General features: G+C 42.6%; 2 protein-coding genes and 1 pseudogene across 3 annotated transcripts; all 3 read left to right on the top strand.

The window, feature by feature from the left end:
• The first annotated feature begins 93 nt into the window (after positions 1 to 93).
• LOC307146138 (chemokine XC receptor 1-like) lies at positions 94 to 1,277 on the top strand. Its single transcript, XM_079849995.1, has 2 exons — positions 94 to 209; positions 326 to 1,277. The coding sequence occupies exon 2, from the start codon at positions 334 to 336 to the stop codon at positions 1,261 to 1,263; it is 930 nt and encodes a 309-aa protein (XP_079706121.1). The 5' UTR covers positions 94 to 209; positions 326 to 333; the 3' UTR covers positions 1,264 to 1,277.
• An 11,067-nt stretch (positions 1,278 to 12,344) lies between these two features.
• Positions 12,345 to 13,576, top strand: LOC307146286 (chemokine XC receptor 1-like; annotated as a pseudogene). The gene is made up of 2 exons: positions 12,345 to 12,416; positions 12,616 to 13,576. The product of its transcript is annotated as a chemokine XC receptor 1-like (transcript).
• A 3,022-nt stretch (positions 13,577 to 16,598) lies between these two features.
• Positions 16,599 to 17,527, top strand: LOC307146285 (chemokine XC receptor 1-like; the record flags this gene model as incomplete). The annotated part of the gene is made up of 1 exon (XM_079850184.1): positions 16,599 to 17,527. The coding sequence occupies one exon, from the start codon at positions 16,599 to 16,601 to the stop codon at positions 17,511 to 17,513; it is 915 nt and encodes a 304-aa protein (XP_079706310.1). The 3' UTR covers positions 17,514 to 17,527.
• Positions 17,528 to 23,404: the final 5,877 nt, after the last annotated feature.

Raw genomic sequence — 23,404 nt, 5'->3', positions numbered from 1 at the left:
TGTTACTAAGGAATTGCTGCAACACTGAAAAAAGCAACAATTAACTTTCATTGTGTAAGTGATACTTTCATTTCGTGTTTGAGGTAAAGGGGAATGGCTGAGTTTTTCAGTAGAGACACACATTTCACCCTCCCATTCATCATAATAATGCTCAAATATCCCCGTTCATTTAGCCAGGAGTCATTAGTACTAACAGGACTGAAATTAAGGTAAGAAATATTATTATAATAAGATAAGATTATTCTTTATTATATCTAGTATATCTTTTTTTATTAAGTAAACAACTACAATGAATTCTAACAACAAAATTAACATTATCAAACAGAGAACATCATGACTGAAGACTATACATCTACTGAGTATGATACACCAGAAGACCAACTATGTCGCAAAGAGGAGGTAGTGAAAGTCGGATCCATTGTTATTCCAGTTTTTTTCACTCTTCTGGTTGTGTTTAGTTGCATTGGTAACCTGCTGGTTCTGGTTATCCTGGTGCTGTACGAGAAGTTTAGATCCCTGATAAACATCCTGATCCTCAATTTGGCTCTGTCAGATCTGCTGTTCACTTTTGGACTTCCATTCTGGGCCTCGTACTTCATCTGGGGTTGGACATTTGGAGATATTGCCTGTAAAGCGGTGAAGTTTCTGTTCTATGTTGGCTTTTACAGCAGCGTGTTGTTCTTAACTCTCATGACCATTCAGCGTTACATGGCAGTGGTTCATCCTCTGTCTGACTGGGAGAAATGTAGAGGCTTTTCAGTCGCTCCTTTCATCATTTGGATCCTGAGCGGAACGGCTGCACTGTTAGTCTCACTCCGAAGCAAAGTCTTGGAACACGATTATAATATTTACTGTGAATTTGACAGTATTAGAGCAAAACATGTCTCTGTTTATTTACAAAGCATTTTTTTCTTGATTGCATTTTGCATCATGGGATTTTGCCATTTCAGAATGTTTATGACAATTGTGCAGTCCCGAACAAGGCTACGAAACAAGACTATCAAACTAATATTCTGCATCAGCCTGGTGTTCTTCATCGGTTGGGCTCCGTACAACATTGTGATGTTCTTGAGAATTTTCCAGGATTATGGTTTAACTCCATTTACAGTCTGTAGGGTATCCATTCATCTTGATTATGCATTTTACGCTTGCCGACTGTTGGCTTTTTCACACTGCTGCTTAAACCCAGTGCTTTATGTTTTAATTGGAGAAAAATTCCAGAAACATTTACGGATGATAGTGAAGAAAATGTGTCCAGAATAAAGCAATTCTGCTCTACCCTGACAAGAATTTCATATTTATTTTCTATTTATTGTGTTTGTTAAAAGCAAGAATTCTAACAATGTACATTACATCATACACTACAGTTCAAAAGTTCCAAAAGATCAAGGAAATTAATTATTTTATTCATCAAGGATGTATTAAACACATCAAAAGTGACAGTAAAGAAAGACATTTATAAAGTTACAAAATACTTTGGTTTCAAATAAGGGCTGTTTTTTTTTTTTACATTTTACTCAAAGAATCCTGAACAAATATCCACAAAAACATCAAGCAGCTGTTTTCAACATTTCTCAAGGATATTAGAATGAGGTTACACTTTATTTCAATGGTCCACTTTAGACGTATTATTGACTATAAGTAACTTTGCAACTACATGTCAACTAATTCTAGGTGTTAGGATTCAGGTTAGTAAAATAAGTTGACATAGTTGCAAAATTACTTGAGTCAGTAGAATGTCTGTTCAGCGACGATCAAAATAAAGAGTTAGCGGATTTACAGAAATGGAGCAAGCGGTAAGTATTTGTGATGATTATGAAGGCCAGTATGTATATGGAAAAGCTGATAAAGACAAAAGCTTACAAAAGTTTACATTTAAGTCTTCACGTCACGGTTACTTTTGTACATGAGCAGCTTTCTCTACCGTGAACGAGATCGGTGAATAAAAGTGTAAATCTGAGATAGTAGTCATATATTTCTCCAGGTTGTTTAGTTTCCTTAGCTTTATATCGCACCTCTGTGCTGCAGTACTGGGGGTTCCCTCAATATGTCATAGGCTACTCCAGGATTCTCCTGCCGTCAGGACGCTTAAAGTAGTTTAATGGACGATAAAGGCAAAGCAGATTGACTCAGCATATAAACGTAACGTGCAAAGTTTAACGCTAAGCATTTCCCAGTGAAATAGGCTACTGGCATAAAGTTGGCCTCATTCACACATTCAGGGACCGTCTCTAAAGTTACATACGACATGGGTCTCCAGTGCTGCGTTCCAGTCCAAAATTGTCATGCCCTTCACTCGCTAACTTCCCTCCGTCTCGTTCACTCGGATGTACGTCATTGCGAGTGCCCACTACTGGCGGAAACCGCAATGGGCTGAATTGGAACGTCCTTGATCACTTGGAATCAGCTGTGGAGTTGATTTATTATTTAATTTTTTTTCCCTTTAAGAATTTGTTTAATGCAGCATCCAAATGTTTATAGGTGTGTTTGGGTTGTTTTAAATTTAAAAAATGATAATTAATATATCATAGAGTTGTCTGTGTGGTGGTGATTAGACGAGATATGCGGTGACGTCACAATCGTACTGCATTGTGGGACATATAGGTGCCTGAAGTGTACATTTGAAGCAGACTCGCTCCCTCGGTCAAAATCGAGGGAACGAGGGTTTGTCCATATAAACTTCCCTCGTCCACTTCACGAAGTGGAACGCACTTCAAAATGGCGGCAGGGATTCCCCCGAGGGGAAGTGCTTAGGGAAGTTCGCAAGTGCGTGTCTAAAAGTGGACTGGAACGCAGCACCGGTTTCAATAGCATTTGTATAAGGACCAAGGGGGTAATGTTTCAGAAAGAACTGAAGCTTCCCCGGGGGCCGCCATTGATTAGCAGACCATCACCTGCTGTTAGCATTCCATTGACTCCCATTCATTTTGGTGTCACTTTGATAGCGAACAACTTTGCATCTGAGGCGTTTAAAGACTCCATTTGTCCATTATTTATTTCTAAAGAAACACGAAAATGTATAAAAGGCTCCATTACCTTGTATCTTACATTATGGCCCCGTAGAAGCAGTTTTTGTAAAAATAGGCTAACGATTGCGTAAAAATTGGAACGTTCCAATCGGATGGCTCCAAATGGGCCAACAATGCAAATTCTCCTTTAACCCTCACCCTTCCCCAACTCATCTTTTAATTTTTTATTTATTTAGTGTTCATCAGAGGGGGCCAAGACCTTAGGACTTTTGTCGCACTTGAACCACGAATACACACACACAAAAAATGAATGGATTTGAAGAGTTTTGTGGTTGAAATTTAATAAAGTAACAAATCCTTCCCTCGCGGGTCAATTTAACCCCCATAGGAATGAATGGAATGCGAGGAATGCTTCAGTACACAGAAAAACCTAAAAATGCTCAAAATACTAACTAAAAATGCTAAAACTTTACCAAAAAAATATTTACATGTATGTACTACATGTATGTGAATGCATACTGAAGAGAAACTTACTTTAGGACCCAGCGGAAAAGCTAATTTGCTCCAAACAGACTAGAGCTATAAGGCCATCTAGTGGCAAGAGTCATGAAATACGTTATATTATTTTTTTCCACAAGAGGTCGGCAAAGACACCCAATGTAAGATATTTTGAGCTGAATTAAAAGGGTTATGCATGAAATTGTTTTATTTTGAATTTAATTAAAAAGAATTTGAGGAATGTGCTTAAATTACTATTTATTTATTATTTATTTATTGATCAAATATAGTAATTTAAAGGGAAATAAAAGTTAAAAAAGTATCCCAAAAAAATATTATCAAAAATGAAATAAAGTAAAATAAGCTTTCTGGCCCAAAAAAAGATTCCACACCGTTCAGTGAAGGGAAATCACTGAACGGGCTCTTGCAATTCAATAGCATCAGCATTCAGCAGAGTAGCGACGGCACTCCTAACTCCCTGTCCCTATACTCTCTCCCCGCAACTACAATCTATCTATCTTCTATCTAACACACACAAACACACTCACACCATTTTTTTTGTCAAATAAAAACACTCACATATACAAAAACAAAGAATTGAATGAGCCAATGACTGACTTTTTTTTTTAATGTTCCAATCAGCCACTGCACACACGCGCACACTTCAAAGTCAGATCAAAGTGCTACTGCAAGGTTTGCTGATTGCTTCCAAACAAAACATGTCTGCAGCATATTCTACCTGAACCTCAGTGGCAGTTATTTCATCAGTTCATTCTGAAGCAGCACGATGACAAAGAGGTTTAGTGCAGCAGAGAGCCTGGATCTTAACAGGTTAAATTCGTTATAACAATGTTTTATAGAGTTTATCCTATTTGCAGCCATTGAGTACTACAGCCATCTAGTGGCTATTGATATTATTGCTTTTTTGTTATTATTATATCAACATATGTCACCACATTTTTAGGTTTTTGCTGTCTGAATGGAAGGAAGAGTACACAGGGGAATGGGAGGAAGAGTACATGGGGGAATGTGAGGAAGAGTCCATGGGGAAATGGGAGGAAGAGTCCACTGGGAAATGGTACGAAGAGTCCATGGGGGAATGTGAGGAAGAGTCCACAGGGGACTGTGAGGAAGAGTCCATGGGGAAATGGGAGGAAGAGTCCACTGGTGACTATGAGGAAAAGTCCATGGGGAAATGTGAGGAAGAGTCCACTGGGGAATGGGAGAAAGAGTCCACTGGGCAATGTGAGTAAGAGTACACAGGGGAATGTGAGGAAGAGTCCACAGGGGAATGTGAGGAAGAGTCCATGGGGAAATGGGAGGAAGAGTCCACTGGGGAATGGGAGAAAGAGTCCACTGGGGAATGGGAGGAAGAGTCCACTGGGGAATGGGAGAAAGAGTCCACTGGGCAATGTGAGGAAGAGTCCACAGGGGAATGTGAGGAAGAGTCCATGGGGAAATGTGAGGAAGAGTCCATGGGCAAATGGGAAGAAGAGTCCACTGGGGAATGGGATGAAGAGTCCACTGGGGAATGGGAGAAAGAGTCCATGGGGGAATGGGAGAAAGAGTCCACTGGGCAATGTGAGGAAGAGTCCACAGGGGAATGTGAGGAAGAGTCCATGGGGAAATGTGAGGAAGAGTCCACTGGGGGATGGGAGAAAGAGTCCATGGGGGAAAGAGTCCATGAGGGAATGGAAGGAAGAGTACACAGGGGAATGGGAGGAATAGTCCACTGGGGAATGGGAGAAAGAGTCCACTGGGCAATGTGAGGAAGAGTCCACAGGGGAATGTGAGGAAGAGTCCATGGGGAAATGTGAGGAAGAGTCCATGGGGAAATGGGAGGAAGAGTCCACTGGGGAATGGGAGGAAGAGTCCACTGGGGAATGGGAGAAAGAGTCCACTGGGCAATGTGAGGAAGAGTCCACAGGGGAATGTGAGGAAGAGTCCACGGGGGAATGTGAGGAAGAGTCCATGGGGAAATGTGAGGAAGAGTCCATGGGGAAATGGGAGGAAGAGTCCACTGGGTAATGGGATGAAGAGTCCACTGGGGAATGGGAGGAAGAGTCCATGGGGGAAAGAGTCCATGGGGAAATGGGAGGAAGAGTCCACTGGGGAATGGGAGGAAGAGTCCACTGGGGAATGGGAGAAAGAGTCCATGGGGGAAAGAGTCCATGGGGAAATGGGAGGAAGAGTCCATGGGGGAATGGCAGAAAAGAGTCCATGAGGGAATGGAAGGAAGAGTACACAGGGGAATGGGAGGAATAGTCCATGAGGGGAACGGGAGGAAGAGTCCTTGGGGTAATGGGAGGAAGAGTCCATGGGGGAATGGAAGGAAGAGTACATGGGGAAATGGGAGGAATAATCCATGAGGGGAATGGGAAGAAGAGTCCTTGGGGCAATGGGAGGAAGAGTACACGAGGGAATGGGAGAAAGAGTCCATGGGGGAATGGGAGGAATAGTCCATGAGGGGAATGAGAGGAAGAGTCCTTGGGGTAATTGCAGAAAGAGTCCATGAGGGAATGGAAGGAAGATTCCATGGGGCTATGGGAGGAAGACCATCGTGGGACCAAGGTGGAGAAGAGGGCAGACCAGAGCGAAGCCAGTGGGAGTGAGGACAACGTTGGAAGTGTTTTAGTTGAATTAGGTGGAAATATTTTACTGTACATCACTAAAACAGTGATTTACCTAGTAAGTCAGATTTCTTCCCGGTGCATGTTGGACTCTGGCAGGGCTGCCCTTTGTCACCGGTTCGGTTCATAATTTTTATGGACAGAATTTCTAGGCGCAGCCAGGGGCCGGAGGGTGTCAGGTTTGGGGACAACACGATTTCGTCTCTGCTCTTTGCAGATGATGTTGTCGTGTTGGCCCCTTCAGACCAGGACCTTCAGCATGCACTGGGACGGTTTGCAGCCGAGTGTGAAGCGGCTGGGATGAGAATCAGCACCTCCAAATCCGAGGCCATGGTCCTCAGTCGGAAAAGGGTGGCTTGCCCACTTCAGGTTGGTGGAGAGTTCCTGCCTCAAGTGGAGGAGTATAAGTATCTTGGGGTTTTGTTCACGAGTGAGGGAAGGATGGAACGGGAGATTGACAGACGGATCGGTGCAGCTTCTGCAGTAATGCGGTCGATGTACCGGTCTGTCGTGGTGAAGAAAGAGCTGAGCCGTAAGGCGAAGCTCTCGATTTACCGGTCAATCTACGATCCTACTCTCACCTATGGTCCCGGATACAGGCGGCCGAAATGAGCTTTCTCCGCAGGGTGGCTGGGCGATCCCTTAGAGATAGGGTGAGAAGCTCGGTCACTCGGGAGGAGCTCAGAGTAGAGCCGCTGCTCCACCACATCGAGAGGGGTCAGCTGAGGTGGCTCGGGCATCTGTTCCGGATGCCTCCTGGACGCCTTCCCGGGAAGGTGTTCCGGGCGCGTCCCACTGGGAGGAGACCCCGGGGAAGACCTCTGCCGGCGGAGTTCTCGCCACCTCTCGCTTTTCTGATGTAAATTCGGGACCTCTCCTTTTCCCTCTTCTTTGTTATTTGACCATCGGAACGTCGTCTCTTTGGTTGTCCAGTCGTTGTCCAGGACATCTCTCCTCTAGCTAACTTCCCTCTTCATGCTTCTCTCTCCTCCACTCCACACACCCCCCTTCATGTGCACGCGCACTAACCCCCCAACCCCCACCCCCAAATCATTCTTGTCGGTTATTGGCTGGAACACTGTTTGTTATGTTTCGTGGTCCAGGCTGGGCCAGTTTGTTTTTGTTGCCATTTGTGGAGCCTGGGCTGTCTACAGAGACCGTGGGTTTTTTTACAGTGCGTTCAGGGGACAGGCAGCTAGCGGATAGTGAGGAGATGTTTGCTGTATGTGACAAAAAAATGTTTTGGCCTAAAAAACGTGCAACATCGCTTAGAGCACCTTTAATGTTTCAGTTGATTCTCCACAGAAAACATCTACAAACAGTAAAGAACTGAAACTGGACAAATCTGATCTCTGACTGAAGTTTGTGATGTTGCAGAACAACATGACTGAAGAGGAAACACTGAATCCGGTCTACAATGAAAACTCTTGACAACTATGACTCAGAATACGACGAGTTGTTGTGTCGCAAAGATGAAGTGGTGAAAGTTGGATCCATTCTCAATCCGCTCTTTTTCTCATTGGTGGTTGTGTTAAGCTGCATCCATAATGGCCTTGTTGTTCTTAACTCTCATGACCATTCAGCGTTACATGGCAGTGGTTCATCCTCTGTCTGACTGGGAGAAATGCAGAGGCTTTTCAGTCGCTCCCTTTATCGTTTGGATCCTGAGCGGAACGGTTTCACTGCTCGTTTCACTTCATAGCAAAAAATTAAATATTCCACATCATTGACATCATCTGTGGTTTGTTATTTGATAGCCACTGAAAATGTCCAGATACCCGTTTGGGGGCATGTTTACATGTTTATCTAAACCTCAGAGAGATCATCAGCTTCACACTAGCACCATATTAAACACTGGTGGATCTAAACATCACATTGTTACAAATGCCAAAGTTTAATCTAGGCCAGCAAAATGTCAGAATCATACAACCACAGCCCTAATTTACTGTGACAACTTAATTTGTAACACTAGGAACACAAAGCAGTCTTGAGTCATTTCCAGATAAAAAGTTTTATTGATTTTAATCATTTGTACATGCATATAGATCGACTTGGTAGGGAGAAAACGCTTCAGTTCTTTAAAGTGGTACTCAGTGCTGTTGATTAGGTCTAGGGCACATGGGTGCTTTATGAGAAGTGCTCTATAAATAATAAGTCTTCACTGAGAAATCTGTCCCTGACGTCTCAGTAAACAAGTTGTGCTTGTTTTAAACCTTCACCCACCATTCTGTTAACAGATTTTGTGCAACATTCATGTATACTTTTTTAGTGTTTGCATATCAAGATTTACAGTTTCTTCATTTCAAGATATTTAATTGATCCCTGCTGCTTCTTTCTTTTTTTTTTTTACATGGTGTCCACTGACCATCCACTGATACTGATCACAACAAAAACAGAGATAATCTTTTGTTGTTTACAAGAGAAATCGCTTCATAATATGTCCTACATAGGATACTTGGTTTTCCATGAGCCCTATGACATATTGGTTATTTGTATCTCATAGGGCCGGGATGGAAACAGCTACATGATGCAGCAGCACTTACAGGGCTGTACCGACAGCATGTGTTACGAGCCTATTGATGAACAGAGGATTTTTCAAAAAAAACTAAAACAAATAAGCCCTTTAACAACAGCTCTACAAACAAATCCTCAAAACTTCACTTCATCTGATAAGGCAGAGGAAAGACATAGGTAGCAGCATTTCAGATTTATTTATTACGTTATGATTACATTCGAAAGATCTCTTGATTTTAAAGATTAGCTTGTATGGGTTCTACCGATTAAATAGACATAACCTCTCATATACGCGTAAGTCTCTATATTACAAGTTGCTTTCGGGTGTCTGTGATTAATGCTAAACAAAACAACATGGCAAGCAAACCATCAGCTGGGTGAATCTCACAAAATCATATCCAGGTCACATTTCAACCTAAAATCTAATGGGGGGGAAAGTAATACAATTTGTTTTATTTAAATCAGTATTGATTAAAGGCAGTAGAACAGTTACAATGGTATATAAATACTTCACAATTTACAAATGTTTTGCATTATTACTATAATGAGAAATTGTGAGGATGTGCTTAATTTTAATGAAATGTGAAAAAAAAAAATCCATTTAATTTTAAGTTAAATATATCATGGATATGTTTCTGATAAGTTGCATGAGATTCAAATCACCCAACCACATTAGGAAGAAAATAAAGATCAAGTATAAAAGCTTTGCTTCGCTCGGACTGCGCAGAGGGCCGTACGTTGGAGTGGAATGAGACGCAATTCAAGAGGCAAAAATCTGTTCAAGCTTTACAAAGAGGGCAGAAAATAAGTTCTCTTCATTTGAACATTAGTTATAAAACTAAGCGGAGAGTTCAGCCACTTAATTGCTGGCATAACGAGAGCAAAACTACGAGGTTTCGCCATAAATCTACCCAAACACAACAAACATCATTCTCTCGTCACACATTCCTTATGGTTAGCACTTCACAGGAGCTTCCACGACAGCGACGACACTTTTCTTCAAGTACTAAATGTGCCTTCACAGTCACCACGACTCCCCAAATGACGGAAGATGTGGTTCCTGGAGCGTACCACTTCAGTTTGGGGAGACAGGAGCTGATTACAGGAAGGAGAAGCCAAGAGATCGGTCTCAGCTGCGAGGACACGTTTCGTTTTTGCCATTTTAGGTGTCTAAGTGTCAGATGAAGGGAAGTACAGTGAGGGGTCTCCCTCGGACTCTATTTCCTGTGTTGCAGGTTGCACTTCCACAATTACAAAATGTTCATATATCTATAATGGGGGAAAAAATCTAAATAAGGTAAAGGAGACATGGTATGTCACCCAAAAAAATAAATAAAAAAAATCAGTGTTGTGTCCAGACTGACTGACCTGAGAGAAGTGTTTACTGTGCCGGGTCCTCCTCCAGTCCACTCACGTTATGCGTGCTGCCATTTTCTCTGAAAGCCAAAATGGGAACCTTCCTCTTCTCCTCCTCTTCCTCATTTTCCACTTCCTCTCCATCTCCATCCTGACGGGATAGTTTGTTCGCCATGGGAAGCTCTATGACCTCCTCGAAGGCTTCTGTGACACCGCCGTTTTCTCTGAGTTGGGCAGTCACGCTTGTAGTGAAGAAAAAGTCACAGATTACAAACTGTTTTTTTTTTATAGATCAAGTTCAAGTTTCCCTGATTAAGCATATTGTTGAATTAACTGCTTCTGCTTGTATTCTCATTTGTAAGCAGCTTTGGATAAAAGTGTTTACTTAATGAATAAATGCAAACCGTTTTCATACTATCTGTTAATGAATTATCAAAAGCTTATAAAAAAATAAAGTTGCACTTCCTCCTGTCACCAGTAGAGGACAGGAGAGTTGCAGATCAACATGAGTGTCAGACCATTTTCTACATTAAACATTCATTTTCAGTACTAAATACAGGAGGTTGGGGCATGCACCTCCGGCAGATTTTATTTTTTTAAATAACCCCTGGCTTAAACCATGACTTCTGGCAAGTTTTGTGGATAGAAATGGACATTTTGAGACATACAAATATGACATACCATCAACAGATTCAAGGCATGATTATTGCAGCACGTACCTTGAACTGGTCACAAACAGAAACCTTTATTTCTTCACCTAGAAATAAAGGGGAATTTTTTCACTGAATTTTTTTTTTTTTTTTTTTTTTCACTGTAAAATTTCAAAATTTCAGTCCGTGGGACTGTTTCTGGGGGACGAGTCTGAGTACTCGAATACTTAGAGTCTTAACATTAAGTATTTTACTGTTATGTGTCAAAAAGATTCAACAAGACATTTTCACCTGGCTAGACCCGTTTAGATCTGTTGTGGTATTTATGCAAATTAGCACATAATTAGATTATGCACCGTTTGTCCATGTTAACAAACAATTAAAAAAAAACTTGTAATACATTTTTTGTTTGTCTTGATATAAGTAATCAACTCAGTAATTTTCATGGTGATATCTAAAGGTTACATTTGTTACCCTATTCATTTGAGAAAAATAATGAATAGGCGTATGAGTGGGATATATTTGGGTTTTTTTCGGAACTTTCCCCTAATGGGATTCTTCGGGGCTTTTTTTTTTTTTCTTACTCAGAACAAATTGAGGATACAAAATCAGTTGAGTTTGCTTCTGTTGCAATTTGTTCACCCTTTTTTCCTAAAACGCCTGGACTAATAGAACAGTCAACAATTCCAAGGCGTCAACAGCCAGTCACGCGCAGTATAATGTGTCAGAACATTTATTCCGAATAAAGGCTGAATTAAATTAACTTTTTTGATCACCAGCCAATGTGGCTGGTAACTTTCTAAAGTTACCAGCCAATCAGAATATCCACTAGCCAAAATTTTTTTTTTTTTTTTTGAGTAGGCTACATGTGGCAATCCTGACAATACATGATGACATTATTGTGATCAATAGCCATTCACGACCCGTCAGCCATTTGGCATTTTCTTTTCTTAGTTTCTCTGTCGATACCCTCCTCATCCCCTGCCTCGTTCCTCTTCTCGCCCCCAGAAGTCTGTCCCAAGTACCACTGCCGCATTTCGTTTAATACTTTACTAGCCAACTCCGTTTGTCTTATTTCTTGTGTTTTCTGTGTCCATTCGTTTCCATGGTTTCTCGCAAACTTTAGGCTAAAGAAAACTCAGAAAAAAGTTTCTGTAATTAACAGAAGAAAGACAATATAAGTTGCACTGTAGTTTCCACAAGTGTAATGGCTGCCGACATTAACAGACGATTTTGCAAAAAATAAAACCAAAAATGTTCCGTCTCGCCTCCGTGTTCGGCGATCAGGTTTCATTCTCTCGCAACTAGTAACTTCACGAGCGTGTCTTTTCCGCGCCGTTCTCTTCCGTGTGTGTGTGTGTGTGTGTGTCGGCGCGCTGCGCTCTCTGCTCAATGTTCTGCTCTGTCGTTAACGGCCCAAATGCTCGAATCATGTACCGATCGGCGATCACGCACTGGAAAAGCGTGAAATTTAGAGGTGGATAAACGCAATTTAGAGGTGGATAAACACACTTAGGAGGTGGGTAAACGCTATTTCCGAATTTTGGGAGGTGCGTAAACGGCGTTTACGTGCGTTTAGCCTCCACTACATCCCTGCATGTAATGCCTCATGCATCACCGGCCAAACTGGCTAGTAAGTTTTTATTAACACCCGCCAAAATGAATTTTAACCCGCATTTGGCGGGTTGGCGGGTGTTAATTTAGAACCCTGGATATAACACAAAAAATAAAGGGGGCAATGCTTTTATTTCCTATCAAATAAGTTTGATTCCATTTAGAGAAGACAGTGGAAAGAGCAGGTAAGGACTAAATGTCAGGTTGTATTTAGTATTTTCTCACTGAAATAAATTTAGCTAAATTGATTCATATGATTTTCTTCTGTTCTTTTGTCGTAATGAAAAGACATATTAATGTTTGAGTGTATTTTTTCCACAGAAATCAGTAAAGAACTGAACCTGGACAAATCTAATCTGACTGAAGTAGTTTGTGATGTTGCAGAACAACATGACTGAAGAGGAAACATTGGATCCTGACTACTATGATAGTGACTATGAAGACGAGATTTGTCACAAAGATGAAGTGGTGAAAGTTGGATCCATTCTCATTCCGCTCTTCTTCTCATTAGTGGTTGTGTTAAGCTGCATTGGTAACATCCTTGTTCTGGTCATTCTGGCACTTTATGAGAGTCTCAAATCCCTGACCAACGTGTTCATCCTCAATTTGGCTCTGTCAGATCTGCTGTTCACTTTTGGACTTCCATTCTGGGCCTCGTACTTCATCTGGGGTTGGACATTTGGAGATATTGCCTGTAAAGCGGTGAAGTTTCTGTTCTATGTTGGCTTTTACAGCAGCGTGTTGTTCTTAACTCTCATGACCATTCAGCGTTACATGGCAGTGGTTCATCCTCTGTCTGACTGGGAGAAATGTAGAGGCTTTTCAGTCGCTCCCTTTATCGTTTGGATCCTGAGCGAAGCGGTTTCACTGCTCGGATCATATAATAGCAAGGTTATACCACATTCAAATAGTACATATTGTGGATATGACCGTGTTGAAATGAAATCTGGAATTGCTTATTTTCAAAATGCTTTTTTCTTCTTTGCATTTCTTGGGTTTTTGCTATGGCAGAATGCTTCGGACAATTACAAAATCTCGGACCAATAAGAAACACAAGACCGTTAGACTAATATTCTGCATTGCACTGGTGTTTTTTATTGGTTGGGCTCCATATAACATTGTTATGTTCTTAAAATCTTTGACCGATCATAAAATCCATCCATTTACAGACTGTGCAGTAAGCATTAGACTCGACTATGCTAGCAGAATGTTAGCTTTTACACACTGTTGCTTGAAACTTGTGTTTTACGTTTTTACTGGCGTAAAGTTCAGGAATCATCTAAAGCAGCGTTTCCCAGCCGGGGTGCCTTCAGGGGTGCAGCATCAAACATTTAAAAATTGCTAAAATGTGTAAAAAAAAAAAATAAATTACCATCAATCTCGGATTGTCGGAAGTCTCTAATAACAACAAATAATGCGCACAAATTTATAATAAAAATGCAAATCATAAGTTTTCGGCGTTGAATTGTGGAGGTTGCGCTTGCGCGTGATTTTATTCCCGTGCCTCATTCCCAGTGCGTCCACATAAAGCGGCCTATTTTTCAATGTTGCGCTTACGGTCAAATACACACGAAAACATTGTCACAACGTCCGTCTTGCCGCGTATTCACATAAACACATCGGTTATGTCCGTGCCCGTGCTGCTGTCAACGGTAACGCGTGCGATTTATGTTTTTCAGTTTAACGCGTTCAAAATATTTAACGCAATTAAAGCAGCATCCGTTTTTTTCTGTCATCCTTTGGCTAGCGTTACATTATATAATCACGTTCGTCTTCATGCAAATGCTTTTAAACCATGCAAGCGAGAAAATAAAAAAGAAAATGGGGAAATGGGAGGGAGAGTCCATGGGGAAATGAGAGGAAGAGTCCACTGGGGAATGGGAGGAAGACTCCACGGGGGAATGAGAGGAAGTGTCCATGGGGAAATGTGAGGAAGAGTCCATGGGGAAATGTGAGGAAGAGTCCATGGGGAAATGTGAGGAAGAGTCCACTGGGGAATGGGAGGAAGACTCCACGGGGGAATGAGAGGAAGTGTCCATGGGGAAATGGGAGGAAGAGTCCACAGGGGAATGTGAGGAAGAGTCCACGGGGAAATGGGAGGAAGAGTCCACAGGGGAATGTGAGGAAGAGTCCACGGGGAAATGGGAGGAAGAGTCCACTGGGGAATGGGAGGAAGACTCCATGGGGGAATGAGAGGAAGAGTCCATGGGGAAATGGGAGGAAGAGTCCACGGGGGAATGGCAGAAAGAGTCCACGAGGGAATGGGAGGAAGAGTACACAGGGAATGGGAGGAAGAGTCCACGGGGGAATGGCAGAAAGAGTCCACGAGGGAATGGAAGGAAGAGTCCACGGGGAAATGAGAGGAATAGTCCACGGGGGGATGGGAGGAAGAGTCCATGGGGCAGTGGGAGGGAGAGTCCATGGGGAAATGTGAGGAAGAGTCCACGGGGAATGGGAGGAAGAGTCCACGGGGGAATGGGAGGAAGAGTCCACGGGGGGATGGGAGGAAGAGTCCACGGGGGAATGGGAGGAAGAGTCCACGGGGGAATGGGAGGAATAGTCCACGGGGGAATGGGAGGAAGAGTCCATGGGGCAGTGGGAGGGAGAGTCCACGGGGAAATGTGAGGAAGAGTCCACGGGGGAATGGGAGGAAGAGTCCACGGGGGAATGGGAGGAAGAGTCCATGGGGGAATGGGAAGAAGAGTCCATGGGAGAATGGAGGAAGAGTCCACAGGGGAATGGGAGGTAGAGACCACGGGGGAATGGGAGGAAGAGACCACGGGTGAATGGGAGAATGAGTCCACGGGGGGATGGGAGGAAGAGTCCACGGGGGGATGGGAGGAAGAGTCCACGGGGGAATGGGAGGAAGAGTCCACGGGGGAATGGGAAGAAGAATCCACGGGAGAATGGAGGAAGAGTCCACCTCGGAATGAGTCCACCATGAATGAATGAATGAATGAATGAATGAATGAATGAAAGAAAGAAATGTTGGGCCTGGGCTGTGGAGTGGGGTCCATGGCGGATCGGCCTCCGCTGCCCCGCCTAAGGAGCTTGGCTTGGCCACTACGGCCGGGGATATATGGATATATAGTTTTTGTAGATGCAAGGTTCCGTAATAACTTGCAAGCAATTCCAAGGAGGGTCTTATGTAAAGATTTAAGTCTATGAATAATGTGCTTTGTTTTACTTGGCAAGATAATACTTGAGTCGTCAGAAAACAAGCATTGAAGAAGACTGAAGAATCTGGCTGCAGATTGTATCAAATCATCATTATCGTTATGAAACATTAAACAAAACCTTACTTTTTTTGTGTAAAAGCATGCTTTGAGTTCATGCCAGCTTGAATACACAAAAGAAAAATATGTTCTGAATAAAGTGTTTGTAAATTTCTCAAATACTACCACGTGAAATTACTATAAAAGAAAACTCATGAGAACTGTATGTGAAAATGCAGATTACGCAGTTTTGTTTTTGTGCAATGAAATGACCAAAATGTAGTTATGACTGGAAAATGACATTTTCTTCTTTCACGTGACAAAGTGTAAATCAATGTGGTCTGTGGAAGGAAGCACAGCATCATCATTGACCTACATAAACAGGAAAATGGAAGATTTGAGATCATAAACTAATTTTTTATGCATTTACTTTTTTATGTTCATAACAAAACAATATTGCAGCCTATACCCTGTACATGAGATCCCTGCAACTAATCATCTTCATAAAAACAACATACTTCTACAACTTTTTAAATGAACATAATCATGACATAAATGCATGATTTGAAAAACAATTACAAAAAAGCAGCTGTCAAGTATTTTTATCAACGATTTACTGACATTAATCATGCAAATTCAGTCCTGCTGTTGATTCAAAAGCAATAGCTAGAACTATGCGGCCTTTGAATTATGCCGTTTTACTTCTTAACATGGAAATAAAGTAAATAATACGAACACCATTATAAACCAAATAGTTTCGAAATATAAACCAACAGTTTCGAAACGCCCATTAACTGGCAACTACCCTAAAATGTGTTACTAAGGAATTTCTGCAACACTGAAAAAAGCAACAATTAACTTTCATTGTGTAAGTGATACTTTCATTTCATGTTAGAGGTAAAGGGGAATGGCTGAGTTTTTCAGTAGAGACACACATTTAACCCTCCCATTCATCATAATAATGCTCAGATATCCCCGTTCAGTTAGCCAGGAGTCATTAGTACTAACAGGACTGAAATTAAGGTAAGAAATATTATTATATCTTATTTCTTTTTTTATTAAGTAAACAACTACAATGAATTCTAACAACAAAATTAACATTATCAAACAGAGAACATCATGACTGAAGACTATACATCTACTGACTATACTATGACTTACTATGAAGATACACCAGAAGACCAACTATGTCGCAAAGAGGAGGTAGTGAAAGTCGGATCCATTGTTATTCCAGTTTTTTTCACTCTTCTGGTTGTGTTTAGTTGCATTGGTAACCTGCTGGTTCTGGTTATCCTGGTGCTGTACGAGAAGTTTCGATCCCTGATAAACATCCTGATCCTCAATTTGGCTCTGTCAGATCTGCTGTTCACTTTTGGACTTCCATTCTGGGCCTCGTACTTCATCTGGGGTTGGACGTTTGGAGATATTGGCTGTAAAGCGGTGAAGTTTCTGTTCTATGTTGGCTTTTACAGCAGCGTGTTGTTCTTAACTCTCATGACCATTCAGCGTTACATGGCAGTGGTTCATCCTCTGTCTGACTGGGAGAAATGTAGAGGCTTTTCAGTCGCTCCTTTCATCATTTGGATCCTGAGCGGAACGGCTGCACTGTTAGTCTCACTCCGAAGCAAAGTCTTGGAACACGATTATAATATTTACTGTGAATTTGACAGTATTAGAGCAAAACATGTCTCTGTTTATTTACAAAGCATTTTTTTCTTGATTGCATTTTGCATCATGGGATTTTGCCATTTCAGAATGTTTCTGACAATTGCGCAGGCCCGAACAAGGCTACGAAACAAGACTATCAAACTAATATTCTGCATCAGCCTGGTGTTCTTCATCGGTTGGGCTCCGTACAACATTGTGATGTTCTTGAGAATTTTCCAGGATTATGGTTTAACTCCATTTACAGTCTGTAGGGTATCCATTCATCTTGATTATGCATTTTACGCTTGCCGACTGTTGGCTTTTTCACACTGCTGCTTAAACCCAGTGCTTTATGTTTTAATTGGAGAAAAATTCCAGAAACATTTACGGATGATAGTGAAGAAAATGTGTCCAGAATAAAGCAATTCTGCTCTACCCTGACAAGAATTTCATATTTATTTTCTATTTATTGTGTTTGTTAAAAGCAAGAATTCTAACAATGTACATTACATCATACACTACAGTTCAAAAGTTCCAAAAGATCAAGGAAATTAATTATTTTATTCATCAAGGATGTATTAAACACATCAAAAGTGACAGTAAAGAAAGACATTTATAAAGTTACAAAATACTTTGGTTTCAAATAAGGGCTGGTTTTTTTTTTTACATTTTACTCAAAGAATCCTGAACAAATATCCACAAAAACATCAAGCAGCTGTTTTCAACATTTCTCAAGGATATTAGAATGAGGTTACACTTTATTTCAATGGTCCACTTTAGATGTATTATTGACTATAAGTAACTTTGCAACTACATGTCAACTAACTCTAGGTGTTAGGATTCAGGTTAGTAAAATATGTTGACATAGTTGCAAAATTACTTGAGTCAGTAGAATGTCTGTTCAGCGACGATCAAAATAAAGAGTTAGCGGATTTACAGAAATGGAGCAAGCGGTAAGTATTTGTGATGATTATGAAGGCCAGTATGTATATGGAAAAGCTGATAAAGACAAAAGCTTACAAAAGTTTACATTTAAGTCTTCACGTCACGGTTACTTTTGTACATGAGCAGCTTTCTCTACCGTGAACGAGATCGGTGAATAAAAGTGTAAATCTGAGATAGTAGTCATATATTTCTCCAGGTTGTTTAGTTTCCTTAGCTTTATATCGCACCTCTGTGCTGCAGTACTGGGGGTTCCCTCAATATGTCATAGGCTACTCCAGGATTCTCCTGCCGTCAGGACGCTTAAAGTAGTTTAATGGACGATAAAGTTAAAGCAGATTGACTCAGCATATAAACGTAACGTGCAAAGTTTAACGCTAAGCATTTCCCAGTGAAATAGGCTACTGGCATAAAGTTGGCCTCATTCACACATTCAGGGACCGTCTCTAAAGTTACATACGACATGGGTCTCCAGGTTTCAATAGCATTTGTATAAGGACCAAGGGGGTAATGTTTCAGAAAGAACTGAAGCTTCCCCGGGGGCCGCCATTGATTAGCAGACCATCACCTGCTGTTAGCATTCCATTGACTCCCATTCATTTTGGTGTCACTTTGATAGCGAACAACTTTGCATACGAGGCGTTTAAAGACTCCATTTGTCCATTATTTATTTCTAAAGAAACACGAAAATGTATAAAAGGCTCCATTACCTTGTATCTTACATTATGGCCCCGTAGAAGCAGTTTTTGTAAAAATAGGCTAACGATTGCGTAAAAATTGGAATGTTCCAATTGGATGGCTCCAAATGGGCCAACAATGCAAATTCTCCTTTAACCCTCACCCTTCCCCAACTCATCTTTTAATTTTTTATTTATTTAGTGTTCATCAGAGGGGGCCAAGACCTTAGGACTTTTGTCGCACTTGAACCACGAATACACACACACAAAAAATGAATGGATTTGAAGAGTTTTGTGGTTGAAATTTAATAAAGTAACAAATCCTTCCCTCGCGGGTCAATTTAACCCCCATAGGAATGAATGGAATGCGAGGAATGCTTCAGTACACAGAAAAACCTAAAAATGCTCAAAATACTAACTAAAAATGCTAAAACTTTACCAAAAAAATATTTACATGTATGTACTACATGTATGTGAATGCATACTGAAGAGAAACTTACTTTAGGACCCAGCGGAAAAGCTAATTTGCTCCAAACAGACTAGAGCTATAAGGCCATCTAGTGGCAAGAGTCATGAAATACGTTATATTATTTTTTTCCACAAGAGGTCGGCAAAGACACCCAATGTAAGATATTTTGAGCTGAATTAAAAGGGTTATGCATGAAATTGTTTTATTTTGAATTTAATTTAAAAGAATTTGAGGAATGTGCTTAATTACTATTTATTTATTATTTATTTATTGATCAAATATAGTAATTTAAAGGGAAATAAAAGTTAAAAAAGTATCCCAAAAAAATATTATCAAAAATGAAATAAAGTAAAATAAGCTTTCTGGCCCAAAAAAAGATTCCACACCGTTCAGTGAAGGGAAATCACTGAACGGGCTCTTGCAATTCAATAGCATCAGCATTCAGCAGAGTAGCGATGGCACTCCTAACTCCCTGTCCCTATACTCTCTCCCCGCAACTACAATCTATCTATCTTCTATCTAACACACACAAACACACTCACACCATTTTTTTTTTGTCAAATAAAAACACTCACATATACAAAATTAAAGAATTGAATGAGCCAATGACTGACTTTTTTTTTTAATGTTCCAATCAGCCACTGCACACACGCGCACACTTCAAAGTCAGATCAAAGTGCTACTGCAAGGTTTGCTGATTGCTTCCAAACAAAACATGTCTGCAGCATATTCTACCTGAACCTCAGTGGCAGTTATTTCATCAGTTCATTCTGAAGCAGCACGATGGCAAAGAGGTTTAGTGCAGCAGAGAGCCTGGATCTTAACAGGTTAAATTCGTTATAACAATGTTTTATAGAGTTTATCCTATTTGCAGCCATTGAGTACTACAGCCATCTAGTGGCTATTGATATTATTGCTTTTTTGTTATTATTATATCAACACATGTCACCACATTTTTAGGTTTTTGCTGTCTGAATGGAAGGAAGAGTACACAGGGGAATGGGAGGAAGAGTACATGGGGGAATGTGAGGAAGAGTCCATGGGGAAATGGGAGGAAGAGTCCACTGGGAAATGGTACGAAGAGTCCATGGGGGAATGTGAGGAAGAGTCCACAGGGGACTGTGAGGAAGAGTCCATGGGGAAATGGGAGGAAGAGTCCACTGGGGACTGTGAGGAAGAGTCCATGGGGAAATGTGAGGAAGAGTCCACTGCGGAATGGGAGAAAGAGTCCACTGGGCAATGTGAGTAAGAGTACACAGGGGAATGTGAGGAAGAGTCCACAGGGGAATGTGAGGAAGAGTCCATGGGGAAATGGGAGGAAGAGTCCACTGGGGAATGGGAGGAAGAGTCCACTGGGCAATGTGAGGAAGAGTCCACAGGGGAATGTGAGGAAGAGTCCATGGGGAAATGGGAGGAAGAGTCCATTGGGAAATGGGAAGAAGAGTCCACTGGGGAATGGGAGAAAGAGTCCACTGGGCAATGTGAGGAAGAGTCCACAGGGGAATGTGAGGAAGAGTCCATGGGGAAATGTGAGGAAGAGTCCACTGGGGAATGGGAGAAAGAGTCCATGGGGGAAAGAGTCCATGAGGGAATGGAAGGAAGAGTACACAGGGGAATGGGAGGAATAGTCCACTGGGCAATGTGAGGAAGAGTCCACAGGGGAATGGGAGGAAGAGTCCATGGGGAAATGTGAGGAAGAGTCCATGGGGAAATGTGAGGAAGAGTCCACAGGGGAATGTGAGGAAGAGTCCACTGGGGAATGGGAGAAAGAGTCCACTGGGCAATGTGAGTAAGAGTACACAGGGGAATGTGAGGAAGAGTCCACAGGGGAATGTGAGGAAGAGTCCATGGGGAAATGGGAGGAAGAGTCCACTGGGGAATGGGAGAAAGAGTCCACTGGGGAATGGGAGGAAGAGTCCACTGGGGAATGGGAGAAAGAGTCCACTGGGCAATGTGAGGAAGAGTCCACAGGGGAATGTGAGGAAGAGTCCATGGGGAAATGTGAGGAAGAGTCCATTGGGAAATGGGAAGAAGAGTCCACTGGGGAATGGGATGAAGAGTCCACTGGGGAATGGGAGAAAGAGTCCACTGGGCAATGTGAGGAAGAGTCCACAGGGGAATGTGAGGAAGAGTCCATGGGGAAATGTTCGGAAGAGTCCACTGAGGAATGGGAGAAAGAGTCCATGGGGAAATGGGAGGAAGAGTCTACAGGGGAATGTGAGGAAGAGTCCACTGGGGAATGGGAGGAAGAATCCATGGGGGAAAGAGTCCATGGGGAAATGGGAGGAAGAGTCCATGGGGGAAAGAGTCCATGGGGAAATGGAAGGAAGAGTCCACTGGGGAATGGGAGAAAGAGTCCATGGGGAAATGGGAGGAAGAGTCCATGGGGGAATGGCAGAAAAGAGTCCATGAGGGAATGGAAGGAAGAGTACACAGGGGAATGGGAGGAATAGTCCATGAGGGGAACGGGAGGAAGAGTCCTTGGGGTAATGGGAGGAAGAGTCCATGGGGGAATGGAAGGAAGAGTACATGGGGAAATGGGAGGAATAATCCATGAGGGGAATGGGAGGAAGAGTCCTTGGGGAAATGGGAGGAAGAGTACACGAGGGAATGGGAGAAAGAGTCCATGGGGGAATGGGAGGAATAGTCCATGAGGGGAATGAGAGGAAGAGTCCTTGGGGTAATTGCAGAAAGAGTCCATGAGGGAATGGAAGGAAGAGTCCATGGGGCTATGGGAGGAAGACCATCGTGGGACCAAGGTGGAGAAGAGGGCAGACCAGAGCGAAGCCAGTGGGAGTGAGGACAACGTTGGAAGTGTTTTAGTTGAATTAGGTGGAAATATTTTACTGTACATCACTAAAACAGTGATTTACCTAGTAAGTCAGATTTCTTCCCGGTGCATGTTGGACTCTGGCAGGGCTGCCCTTTGTCGCCGGTTCGGTTCATAATTTTTATGGACAGAATTTCTAGGCGCAGCCAGGGGCCGGAGGGTGTCAGGTTTGGGGACAACACGATTTCGTCTCTGCTCTTTGCGGATGATGTTGTCGTGTTGGCCCCTTCAGACCAGGACCTTCAGCATGCACTGGGATGGTTTGCAGCCGAGTGTGAAGCGGCTGGGATGAGAATCAGCACCTCCAAATCCGAGGCCATGGTCCTCAGTCGGAAAAGGGTGGCTTGCCCACTTCAGGTTGGTGGAGAGTTCCTGCCTCAAGTGGAGGAGTATAAGTATCTTAGGGTTTTGTTCACGAGTGAGGGAAGGATGGAACGGGAGATTGACAGACGGATCGGTGCAGCTTCTGCAGTATTGCGGTCGATGTACCGGTCTGTCGTGGTGAAGAAAGAGCTGAGCCGTAAGGCGAAGCTCTCGATTTACCGGTCAATCTACGTTCCTACTCTCACCTATGGTCCCGGATACAGGCGGCCGAAATGAGCTTTCTCCGCAGGGTGGCTGGGCGATCCCTTAGAGATAGGGTGAGAAGCTCGGTCACTCGGGAGGAGCTCAGAGTAGAGCCGCTGCTCCACCACATCGAGAGGGGTCAGCTGAGGTGGCTCGGGCATCTGTTCCGGATGCCTCCTGGACGCCTTCCCGGGAAGGTGTTCCGGGCGCGTCCCACTGGGAGGAGACCCCGGGGAAGACCTCTGCCGGCGGAGTTCTCGCCACCTCTCGCTTTTCCGATGTAAATTCGGGACCTCTCCTTTTCCCTCTTCTTTGTTATTTGACCATCGGAACGTCGTCTCTTTGGTCGTGTGTCGGCCATATCAAAATATAATTTTTTAACGTTAGTCGTCGTCGTTGTCTAGGACATCTCTCCTCTAGCTAACTTCCCTCTTCATGCTTCTCTCTCCTCCACTCCACACACCCCCCTTCATGTGCACGCGCACTAACCCCCCAACCCCCACCCCCAAATCATTCTTGTCGGTTATTGGCTGGAACACTGTTTGTTATGTTTCGTGGTCCAGGCTGGGCCAGTTTGTTTTTGTTGCCATTTGTGGAGCCTGGGCTGTCTACAGAGACCGTGTTTTTTTTTACAGTGTGTTCAGGGGACAGGCAGCTAGCGGATAGTGAGGAGATGTTTGCTGTATGTGACAAAAAAATGTTTTGGCCTAAAAAACGCGCAACATCGCTTAGAGCACCTTTAATGTTTCAGTTGATTCTCCACAGAAAACATCTACAAACAGTAAAGAACTGAAACTGGACAAATCTGATCTCTGACTGAAGTTTG

Source organism: Squalius cephalus (assembly GCF_949319135.1).
Source record: "Squalius cephalus genome assembly, chromosome: 18".
Classification (NCBI taxonomy): Eukaryota; Metazoa; Chordata; class Actinopteri; order Cypriniformes; family Leuciscidae; genus Squalius; species Squalius cephalus.
The sequence above is the reverse complement of the archived record's forward strand: the minus strand, read 5'-3'. Positions and strand labels throughout refer to the sequence as shown.

What these genes read in the sequence shown, in the direction of transcription:
- LOC307146138 (XM_079849995.1), top strand. Translation starts at nt 334, where the DNA reads ATGACTGAAGACTATACATCTACTGAGTATGATACACCAGAAGACCAA.